The 12,320-nt window shown below is 42.1% G+C and overlaps 1 protein-coding gene across 5 annotated transcripts in view; it reads right to left on the minus strand.

Moving 5' to 3' along the window:
* afg2a (AFG2 AAA ATPase homolog A) overlaps positions 1 to 12,320 on the minus strand; it is a 423,169-nt gene that overhangs the window by 231,696 nt on the left and 179,153 nt on the right. Inside the window, exon 15 of one of the 5 annotated variants that reach the window (XM_048543111.2) lies at positions 629 to 1,678. The exons of the other annotated variants lie outside the window; for them this stretch is intronic. Within the exon in view, the coding sequence (XP_048399068.1) occupies positions 1,625 to 1,678 (54 nt within the window). The 3' untranslated portion in view covers positions 629 to 1,624. Of the gene's footprint in view, positions 1 to 628; positions 1,679 to 12,320 lie in introns of those variants that run through there. 5 annotated transcript variants of the gene reach the window in all.

Consider the following 12,320-nt stretch of genomic DNA (forward strand, 5'->3'; position numbering starts at 1 on the left):
GAAATGATTGCTTTTAACTTCAGCAGCATGTTTTTTGATGACTTCAAGATTAGACAATGAGGTAATTAGCCTTAGTTCTCAAGGGGCCATTGCCATCTCTCTGTTGGGAAATAAAAACAAGTGGTTCTAAGCTTGTTCGCTAGTAAGCGGGTATAGCAGGTAAAAAGGTTAATGGAATTTTGGGATTTACTGCTAAAGGAAGAGAATATAAAAGTAGGGAAGTGTTTCTGTAACTGAACGAGGCACAAGTGAGGCCGTACCTGGAGTACTGTATATAGTATCAAAGGGATTGGAGGCAATTCAAGGAAGGTGTGATAGAAAGGGAAGTAAAGAGTGTGAGGGGGGCTTGCATTACTGGTAAAACAGTATCTCACAGCTGTACTGAGGGAGGATGCATTACAGGACATGTACAGCGAGGCAATATGTGTAGAACTCAGGAACAGGAAAAGTGAAATCACATTGCTAGGCCTCCCAACAGCCAGCTGGACACAGCGGAGAGAATATATAGACAAATTTTGGAAAGATGTTAAAAACTGCAGGGTTGGACAAGCATTGCAGGTCAGATAGCATCCGAGGAGCAGGGAAGTCAATGTTTTGGGTTGGAATCCTTCTTCAGGAGGCCCCCGAAGAGGAGATCTGGCCTGAAAGGTTGACTTCCCTGCTCCTCAGATGCTGTCTGACCTGCTGTGCTTTTCTAGCTCCATGTTTTTTGATTATGCCTTCCAGCATCTGCAGTCCTTTCTGTCTCAAAAACAGCAGGGTTGTGGTGGGTGATATTAAATTCCCTTCTATTGACTGGGACTCACAATGTGCTAGGGGCTCGGATGGGGCAGAATTCGTAAGGACCATTCAGGAGGGATTCTTGACACAAAATTTAAACAGTCCAACTAGGGAAGGGGTTACTCTGGACCTGGTTTTGGGAAATGAGCTCAACAAGGGGAGTGAAGTTCAGTGGGGAGCATTTTTGGAGTAGTGACCATAATACTGTGAGTTTTAAGATACTCATGGTTAGGGATAATAACAATCCTCAGGGGAAGATGTTAAACTGGGGGAAGGTGAATAACAACAATATTAGGCAGGAAATAGAAGGCTTTGATTAGTGGCAGCTGGTTGAGGGTAAACCTACATTGGACGTGTGGTAGCATTTCAAATGGCACTTTATAAGAGTTCAGGAGAGTCACAGTCCTATGGGAATGAAGGATAGATATGGCAAGTTACGTGAACCTTGAATGACCAGCTATGTTATGACATTGGTCAGAAAGGAAAAGGAAGCATACACAAGGTCTTGAAGGAAGGGAACTGATGAAGTCTTTGAGAAGGCAGCGTAGTGGAATAGGCAGGTTTCAGACTCCAGTGCTCAGGGTTGTCCTCCTCATCTGCAATTTTCTTTTTTCTTTTTCCTTATATCCCTTCATTTTTTCTCAGATTTATCTGATAAAAAGAGCTCTTCTGTAGGAGGAGGCTTCAATGGGGTCCAGAACGGCAACAGCGTTTTCAGAGGCAATGTGGCTGTAGAGACCGTAGGTTGGCATGTGAAGCCTGGAGCAGGACTTTCGCTTTCACGTGGAGTAGACCCCTGATGGCAGCAGGTTGTGGGCTGGAAAGCCCGAAGCGGGACACTCTCTCAGCGGCATGGTGTGGGGTGGGAAGCCTGGAACAGGACTCTGATGGTGGACTGCTGTAGCAACGGAAACAGAAAAGTTGGACTTACACAAGGAATTAGAAGGGCTAAAAGGAGTCATGAAAAGTCATTAGCAAACAGGATTAAGGAGAATCCCAAGGCTTTTTATGCATATATAAAAAGCAAGACGGTAGCAAGGGAAAGGACTGGCCCATTCAAGGTCAAAGGAGGGAATGTATACGTGGAGCCAGAAGTGGAAGGTGAGATCCTAAATGAATATTTTGAGTCGGAATTAACCAAAAAGTGAAAGAATTGATGGAGGATGATCTCAGGGAAGGGAGTGTCAAGTTTCTAAATCAAGTTGCTATTAAAAAGGAACAGGTGTTCTACATCTTAAAAACTATTAAGGTAGACAAGTCCCCGGGTCCTGATGGGATCTACCCCAGAATATTGAGGGAGGCAAAGGATCTAATTGCTGGAGAACTGACAGACATCTTTGCATCCTCTTTGGCCACAGGTGTGGTCCCAGATTACTGGAGAATTGCCAATGTTGTCCCATTGTTTAAGAAGGGTAGCAAGGATAATCTAGGAAATTACAGGCCAGAGAGTCTCACACCAGTGATAGGGAAATTATTGGAAAAGATTCCCAGGGACAAAATCTATACGCATTTAGAAGCAAATGGACTTATTAGCAATAGACAGCATGATTTTGTACTGGGGAGGTCATCGCTCACTAATTTGCTCAAGTTTTTTTGAGGTGATGAAGATGACTGACAAGGGAAAAACAGTTGATGTTGTCCACAAGGACTTCACTGAAGCCCCTGACAAGGTCCCTCATGGAAGTCTGGTACAAAAGATGAAGTCACATGGTATCAGTGGTGGGCTGGCAAGATGGATAAAGAACTGGCTTAGCCACAGGAGATAAAGGGTAGTGGTGGAAGGATACTTTTTGGAATGGAGGGCTGAGACTAGTTGGGTTCCACAGGGATCAGTACTAGGCCTCTGCTATTCATGATTTACAAAAACGATTTGGAGGAAAATGTAGCTGGTCAAATTAGTAAGTTTGCAGATGATACAAAGATTAGCGGACAGTGATGAGGATCATACAGCATGCTTGCCTTCATTGGAAGGGACATTGAGTAAAAGGATAGACAAGTTATGCTGCAGCAAACAATGTGGATACTTTGTGCAGGATACAGAAAACGATGTTGCCTGGTATGGTAGATTTTAGCTATAAAGAGAGGTTGGGTCGATTGGGTTTATTTTCACTGGAATGCCGGAAGTTGAGGGGCGACCCAAAAGTTTATAAGGGCTGTGAATGGCATACATAGAGTAGAAAGTAAGAGGCTTTTTCCCCAGAGTACAGGGGTCAATTACTAGGGGAGTAGGTTTAAAGTGTGAGAGAACAAAGAACAAAGAAAATTTCAGCACAGGAACAGGCCCTTCGGCCCTCCAAGCTTGCACTGGTCGAGATCCTCTGTCTAAACCTGTCATCTGTTTTCTAAGGTCTACATCCCTTTGCTCCCTGCCCATCCATGTACCTGTCCAGATATATATAATTGTCTATGGGGAGTTTGCACATTCTCCCCGTGTCTGCGTGGGTTTCCTCCGGGTGCTCCGGTTTCCTCCCACAGTCCGAAGATGTGCATGCTAGGTGGATTGGCCATGCTAAATTGCCCGTAGTGTTCAGGGGTGTGAGGGTTATAGGGGGATGGGTCTGGGTGGGATGCTTCAAGGGGCGATGTGGACTTGGTGGGCCAAAGGGCCTGTTTCCACACTGTGGGGAATCAAAATCAAACAATTGAAATATATCTTAAAAGACACCATCATGTCTGCATCTACCACCTCCAGTGGCATCACGTTCCAGGCACCCACCACCCTCTGCATAAAGAACTTTCCACGCATATCTCCCATAAACTTTCCTCCTCTCACTTTGAACTCATGACCCCTAGTAATCGAGTCCCCCACTCTGGGGGAAAGCTTCTTGCTATCCACCTTGTCTATACCCCTCATGATTTTGTAGACCTCAATCAGGTCACCCCTCAATCTCCGTCTTTCTAATGAAAATAATCCTAATCTACTCAACCTTGCTTCAAAGCTAGTGCCCTCCATACCAGGCAACATCCTGGTGAACCTCCTCTGCACCCTCTCCGAAGCATCCACATCCTTTTGGTAACGTGGCGACCAGAACTGTACGCAGTACTCCAAATGTGGCCGAACCAAAGTCTCCTACAACTGTAACATGACATGCCAACTCATTATCCCGTCCGATGAAGGAAAGCATGCCGTATGCCTTCTTGGCCACTCTACTGACCTGCGTTGCCACTTTCAGGGAACAACGGACCTGAACACCAGATCTCTCGGAGCGTCAATTTTCCCAGGACTTTGCTCGTGAATTAGATCTTCCAAAATGCATCACCTCGCATTTGCCCGGATTGAACTCCATCTGCCATTTATCTGTCCAATTCTCCAATCTATATATATTCTGCTGTAATCTCTGACAGTCCCCTTCACGATCTGCTACTCCACCAATCTTCGTGTCATCTGCAAACTTGCTAATCAGACCACCTATATCATAAACAATAGTGGTCCCAGCACAAATACCTGTGGAACACCACTGGTCACAGGTCTCCAATTTGAGAAACCCCCTTCCACTACTACTTGCTGTCTCCTGTTGCCTAGCCAGTTTTTTTATCCATCTAGCTAGCACACCGTGAACCCCATGCGACTTCACTTTCTCCATCAGCCTGCCATGGGAAACCTTATCAAACGCCTTACTGAAGAGAGGGGGAGTTTAAAAGAGATGTGCGAGACACGTTTTTCCACACCAAGGGTGGTGAGTGCCTGGAACATGTTGCAAGAGGTGATGGTGGAAGCAGACATAATAGCACGATTCAAGAAGCACCCGGACATGAATAGAAAGCGAATAGACGGATACTGATCCTGTAAATGAAGACAGTTGTAGTATTGAAGGGCAAGGTGTGTCAGTACAGGCTTGGAGGGTGAAAAGGCCTGTTGCATTGTCCTTTGTTCTTGTCTTTGTTCTCTAGATTGATTCTAGAGAAGGAGGGTTTGTCTTATGAAGAGAGATTGAGAAGTTCAGCCTCATGCTCTCTGGAGTTTAGAAGAATGACAGGAGTTAAAATTGAGGTATATAAGATGCTAAAGGGGATCGACAAACTAGATGTAGAAAGGATGTTTCTTCATGTGGCACAACCGTGAATAAGAGGTCATAATTTTAGAATAATGGGTAGCAGATTCAGAACAGCGAAGAGGAGACATTAATTCTCTCAAAGGGTGGTGAATCTATGGTATTCATTCCGCGAGCATGGTAGATTATGGGACACTGAATAAATTTAAGGAGGTGAAAGATAGATTTTGAATTAGTAATGGTTGACAGATTACAGACATCAGGCAGGAAAATGGCGCTGAGATCAAGATGAGGTCAGCCATCATTGTATAAAATGACACAGCAGGCTTGAAGCGCTGAATTATCAACTCCTGCTCATAGTACTTATACTCTTGACAGGCACTACTACACATTAAGCATGGTGGAAGGCGAGCAGGCAGTGAAAGCAAGAGATGGTGGAGACATTGGTTAAAATATTCCAAAACTTGCTGGATTCTGAGAGATTTCCAACAGATTGGAAAACTGCTAAAGTGACTTCTCTGTTCATGAAGAGAGACAGAAAGCAGGAAAACATAGGCCATCTGTCATTGGGAAAGTACTAAAGTTTATTTTTAAAGAAGAAACAGCACTGCATTTAGAAAAGCTTAGCACAATCAGAGTCAACACAGTTTTGTGAATTTGGAAACATGTTTGACAAATTTACTGGAGTTCCTTTGAGGGTTCCTTGGTAGATGTAGTGTATTTTAGATTTCAAGAAGTTATTCAATAAGATTCCACATACAAGTTTATTGCATTAAATAGATATTGGGGCAATGTATTAGCATGATTTGAGTATTGGTTAACACAAAAACAACGGAAGGTTGGGATTAATGGGTCTTTTCAGCTTAAAATACACAAACAGTGTGCGAAGGAACAGGCAGGGTGTAATACATCTAAATTTACTCATGATAAAAGATAAGTGGGAGATGTCATGATGAGGTTATATAGTATCTGCAAGAAGATTTACAGGCTGAGTGAGTGAGCTAAAACATGGCAGATGTAGTTTAATGTCAGAAAGTATAAGGTCACATAAGAAGCAAAAGGAAGACTATTAATGAGAGAGACTCCTAAAAAAAGTCCAGCACCGAGGGATCTGGGTGTTCGTTTGTTCTTATGTTCACAAATTAGTGCAGCCTGTACAGTAATTGAACCCTCAGTGTTGATGTTATTCTACACCATCCTCAAGTAGTCTAGCCCACTCAGCTAACTGAAATCCATACCTTAAAGTTACAGAGAGTAAAATGTGAGGTACTAGCTGCAAGTATGTTAGAACAGTTGAACCAGAGGTAACAAAAGCAGGAATGAAAGTTGCAATAGGTGATGAGATTATATTAATGTAAATTGAATTGGGACCAGTCAAACTACTTTCTAGTCTCCTTACACAATTTTAAACATCCTATAATTGTCTCTTGTCAATAGTATCTCTTCACTGAAGTGTGGCACAGTGGCTCAGTAGTTAGCACTGCTGCCTCACAGCGCCAGGGACCCAGGTTCAATTCCACCCTTGGGCGACTGTCTATGTGGAGTTTGCACATTCTCCCCATGTCTGCATGTGTTTCGTCCAGATACTTCGGTTTCCTTCCACAGCTCAAAGTTGTGCAGGTTAGATGGAGTAGCCATGCCAAATTGTTCATTGTGTCCAGGCTGTGCAGGTTAGGTGGACTAGTCATGGGAAATATAGGGTAATAGGGTTGGGGTGTGTTGAGGTTGGATGGTCTTTGCAGAGATGGTGTGGACTTGATGGGCTAAATGGGGGGGGGGGGAGGCATTGGCCAAGTGGTATTATCATTGGACTGTTTATCCAGAGACCCAGATAATGTTCTGGGGACCTAGGTTTGAATCCCACCATGGCAGATGGTGGAATTTGAATTCAATAAGTATCTGGAATTAAGAATCAAATGATGACCGTGAATCTGTTGTCAATTGTTGGGAAAAACCCATCTGGTTCACGAATGTCCTTTAGGGAAGGAAACTGTCATCCTTACCTGGTCTGTCCAACATATGACTCCAGACCTACAGCAATGCCCTCTGGGCAGTTAGGGCACTAAATGCAGTCAAGCTAGTGACATCCTTATCCCATGAATAAATAAAACAAAATGGCCTGCTTCCACAATTGTACAGATTCTATGATGTTATGAAGAACTTGAAATCAAACTTGTTAACAGTCTTTATTAAAGGTAGAACTTAATTTGTGATGTATCTGCAATGTAATGTTCACTTGGATTCTTCTCAGTATTGCACAACTAGCTAATTACAGTAAATCTGCAGTAAATCCTGTTTCCAGGACAAAAATAAGTAATACCAGGAACTACAGGTTTCTGTAGAACTTACTACGGTACAGACAACAGGTGTAGAACACTGACATCATAAACAAGCCAGGCTAAGCAGGGTATGTTGGGCGGTTACGAGAGAGTATTCCTCATTAGTATAATTATAATATCTGAAAAATGTCTCAACAGGGAACAAATGACATGCACTTAGTACTTCTGAAGATGTGCAGATATGATTTCTGAAGAACGATCTAGGCGTGAAACGTCAAATTTCCTGCTCCTGTGATGCTGCTTGGCCTGCTGTGCTCATCCAGCTCTACACCATGTTATAGAGATAATGGGAACTGCAGATACTGGAGAATCCGAGATAACAAAGTGTGGAGCTGGATGAACACAGCAGGCCAAGCTTCATCTTAGGAGCGCAAAAGCTGATGTTTCGGGCCTAGACCCTTCATCAGAAAAGGGGGATGGGGAGAGGGTTCTGAAATAAATAGGGAGAGAGGAGGAGGCAGATTGAAGGTGGATAGAGAAGATGATAGGTGGAGAGGAGAAACAAGTTAAAGGGGCGGGGATGGAGCCTGTAGAGGTGTGTGTAGGTGGGGAGGTAGGGAGGGGACAGGTCAGCCCGGGGAGGACGGACAGGTCAAGGGGGCAGGATGAGGTTAGGAGATAGGAAATGGAGGTGCGGCTTGAGGTGGGAGGAGGGGATAGGTGAGAGGAAGAACAGGTTAGGGAGGCGGGGACGGGCTGGGCTGGTTTTGGGATGCAGTGGGGGGAGGGGAGATTTTGAAGCTTGTGAAATCCACATTGATACCATTGGGCTGCAGGGTTCCAAAGCGGAATTTGAGTTGCTGTTCCTGCAACCTTTGGGTGACGTCGTTGTAGCACTGCAGGAGGCCGAGGATGGACATGTCGTCTAAGGAATGCAAGGGGGAGTTGAAATGGTTCGTGACTGGGAGGTGCAGTTGTTTATTGCAAACTGAGCGTAGGTGTTCTGCAAAGCGGTCCCCAATTCTCCGCTTGGTTTCCCCAATGTAGAGGTAGCCTCATCGGGTACAGTGGATGCAGTATACCACATTGGCAGATGTTCACCTGCACATTATGTATACTACCCAGTCATTCCCACTGTCTGCACAAAATCTTCTTTGGTACCTAATCAGCTCCACTCTTGTCTTGTATTTATAGTTTATCATCTTTGAAATGCATTTGGTTTTACATCTGTAAGCACTGTCGATGCTTTATGACTGGGTACTTAAGACATGATATCTCCCTAATTAAAGCAGAAAAGTGTGACAGGAGACATCATAGAGATGTTTTCAGTGAGGCAAGGCTCAAAATCCACTGAAGACAGATCTTGAAAAGAAACAGAGGGCCAGAGGCAACAGAAAAATCACCATTAATGCAGCAAAATTTTATAATCTGCATGTATTGCCAGAAAGCATGTTGAAACAGATGCAAACTGCATTTTCAGAAGAAAACTAGATGAATAACAGAAGATTAACCTTGTAGAGCTAAAGGGAAAGAGCAGAGGGGAGAACTAGTTGGATAGCTCTATTAAAATATTGGCAGAACTATAATGGTGCAAATGATATACTACTGTGTAATAATCAATCTATGATACTAGAAGATAGTTTTAGCAATTTGTTTCCAAATTGAATGCACTGTATTTATCATATGACAAGAATGCAACAATTGCTTGTCAGTCACAAATTGCCACTCGTCTTGGACAACAGTGCTTAGCATTGCTGTAGGGAGAATGTATCACTCTTGCTATCAAAAACATCGGAAAGATCGCTTCCTCCCCATCACCAAGAGGGTATATTTAAGTTAAGTACAACTGATTTGGGGAAAAAAACAGTTTCAATATATTTGTTATAAATGAGGGAATAAAATGCTATTGTTTCAGAAAATCTCTAACCTTAAATTATGAAATATGACCTTTTCAGATGTTGAGACAAACAAAGTTTGAGACATTTCATTAGATAAAATTAGCACAGTACATGCCCAACAAAATCTTCATTTTAGTCAGTTCTGAGTGATCCCCTGGTGTGCAATCTGTTTCTTTCTTTATCACCAGTGGGTTAAGTAAGAACAGGAAATAAGTGCAAGTTAAAAAGACGCTATAGTCTTAATTTCTAATTCTCTCACAGTTTCCTATATATAATTATGAATACCATTACAATAGTGATAAAATTTGAACATGCAACTTCTAATTTCCATAATCTATTTGCTACACTGAGATCTCTCATAGACTAAAATGTGTTCTTCAAAAGGATGAAACATGGACCTAGAATGGCTGTGGCAATTATCCAACCACAGATTGAGGCAACAAGGTGTGGAGCTTTCATCCAGCTCCACACTTTGTTATCTCGGATTCTCCAGCATCTGCAGTTCCCATTATCACAGATTGAGGCAAACCTTGGGAGATACATGCTGAATAAACAAAGTCATCTACACTGAAATTACCATTTACTTCTGAAGAAATCAAAACCAGGCAACTGAGTCAGCGTGAAGCAATTCACATTTTATGATCATTTCAAGTATGGAGATGAAAGGCTTGAATGCCAGTGGGCCAAGACAATGGGGCTGGAATCCAGAATACCCACTGAACCACATTTCAACAACAGCCTTTGAGCAGCAGAAAGAGAAGTAAAATGAATTTACAATAAGAACAGCTAAAACTCTCTCTTCTTGCTTGTTACTCTCATTCTCTTGGAAACCAGTACATGGTGAAAAAGTAAATTGGAAAACAACCATTCACTGAGAGCATAAAGATATCTACAGATCACACTTCTGCTAAAGATACAAGCCAATTTTTAAACAATATAGTGCTCTCAAGGTTCAGAATTTAACAATGCAAGAACTTCAAGGATGTTTAAATTCATCACTTTTCCTTTGCTCATTAATAATGAAGAGTCATGCAGACTTGAAATGTAATCTGACTCCCTCTCCATGGATGCTGCCTTACCCACTGATTTCCAGCAGTTTTTGTTATCAGTTGCTTTTCTTCTCCCCATCTGCAGAAACTCTCCGCTTCTTAATATCATACTCCGAGTTTGTATGCATGTTAAATATTACATTTCGAGGGGTTCTGACACAAGCTGTGCCAGGAACAGGCATTTCGCAGGGATCGTCCCTGAATTAACCAAAGAACAGTCAGTTTATGGGCCTGTCATCCAATTAAGAACAGCAAGTGGACTCCATAACAGAAGGAGTTGTAATTTGCCATCATAAGTAAAGGATAGAATGGGCAGTTCCATCCTGATAAAACTCTCTAAACAGCCTTTAAATATTTTTTATAAAACTGGCCACAGTTGCTGGGTCACCATCATGGAGGGAGAATTGTAGCTATGACTAGGTGAGCAGGGAGAGTTTAAATGCTTGCATCCCAATGTGCTGACAGTAGGCCACCTTCATGCAAGTAGACTGCAGGCTAACTGGAAAATTCCATCCTTATCTCACATCTAGAAAAATGACCTGGAGTGGAATGGTGCTGGAAAACTAGTATATTGGTCAAAGCACATGGAATGGTGCTGGAAAACTAGTATATTGGTCAAAGCACAAAATTAAGCACATGCCTGTCTCAACTGTGGGCAAAAATTGAGTCTGATTCTACAGTCCAATTGTTTGCAGGGACTGGCTGAGCATACATTAGATAGATAAGTATATATATAATACACACAAAACAATTCTTTCAACTGAATAACATTGTTTGGCAAATTTTGAATGCCCCTTTGTATGTTATGTTATATTGAGAATTTTTCCATGTTAACACTACGAAACAACTAGAACATTGCAAGCCATTTTTAGCAGTTAAGTCTGCTTTTCTATGTCTCTACAAAGCTTAAAAGAATAAATGACAACAACTCTCCATTGTTTAACAGCTCTCAAGAAAATTAATGGGATAGAGAAAGCAGAATACAAATCTGTCTTGTATACAAAATGAGAAAACACAGGATATCCTGATGTAAATAAAAGTCTATTTCAAAAAGAAAAATCTCTCCTTTAAAGAAGACAGGAATTTAAAACTACATTTTTGTGGTGCAAGGTATTTTGCAACAGTCAATATCAGGAGTATCAAGTGGAAGTAAAGCATTGTGAAAAAAAAAGCAGGAAATAAACACTCATCAACCTCAAGTGATACAATTTTTCTGTCCCAATCTGCTTTTCCGCATTCATGACAGACTCTTCGTGAAGTCTCACAAACAATCAAGCTCTGAGCTTGGGACAGTGGCCCCCAGAATTCTATAACTTCATTTTTTCTGTTACTGTCTGTCAGAGAACACAGGATTGCTGTGCCTTGGGCTACAGGGCATGGGCAGCCTGTTTACAATTACTCAATTCCTGTTTTTAATGATTCTCCCTCAATGACTACTAACTGCTAGTTTTGTTCTTCAGGAACAAGGGAGCTATTAGTGAAGTATTGAGGAAGGAAGCAAAAGGGAAAGCAAAAGGGAAGGCTGCCAGGCTCAGAGGCAATGCAGAAATTTCAGCAGTATCCCCTAAGGTTTTCCAGGCACATATTTGTCATTGCACAAACATAAAGTTTTTCACAGATGAAAGACATGGCTATTTACAGGTCTAAAGTAGTTGAATCCCCTCAACACTGAAGGGTCATATCTGCTCCCTTTCCACACCCTGTCTACCCCAACCCCCAACCTCCTGTACAAGTTTCTAATGTCTCGACGATCAGGTCTTGCTTCTATCTTGTTCCTACATGAAATCCATGTTGACAATGCCTTAACCTCAAACCAGCCTAATTTAGCAGTGCTCAATTGTGTTTGTAGAAATGCACTTTGCATGGCCATTGCTGTCTCAAACTACATTACAACCAATAAACTATATTTGAAGTATAGTCAGTGTCAATTTGTGCACAGCAAATTTCCACAATGACCAGATAAACTTTTTTTTAAAATAGTGAGTGGGAGTGAAACATACAATCATAGAAACTAGGAGCAGGAGCTGGCTGTTCGAGCCTGCTTCAAACATTCAAAATGATCAAAGCTAATCTCCTATCTATATTCTGTATTCCTGCTCCCCCTTCTTACCTGTTGATAATTTTAAAGTCTAAACAATTATCTCTTTCTTGAATATATTTAATGACCTGGCCTCCACAGTATTCTGGAGTGTGGAATTCCATAGGTTCACCACCTTCAAGTAAAAACATTTTTCCTCATCTCAGTCCAAAATGGTCAACCCAGTATCCCTGCGGTTATGTGTCCTGGTTCTAGATTCCCCAACTAGGGAAAACATGCTGTGC

Source organism: Stegostoma tigrinum, chromosome 1 (assembly GCF_030684315.1).
Source record: "Stegostoma tigrinum isolate sSteTig4 chromosome 1, sSteTig4.hap1, whole genome shotgun sequence".
In the NCBI taxonomy this organism is placed as follows: domain Eukaryota; kingdom Metazoa; phylum Chordata; class Chondrichthyes; order Orectolobiformes; family Stegostomatidae; genus Stegostoma; species Stegostoma tigrinum.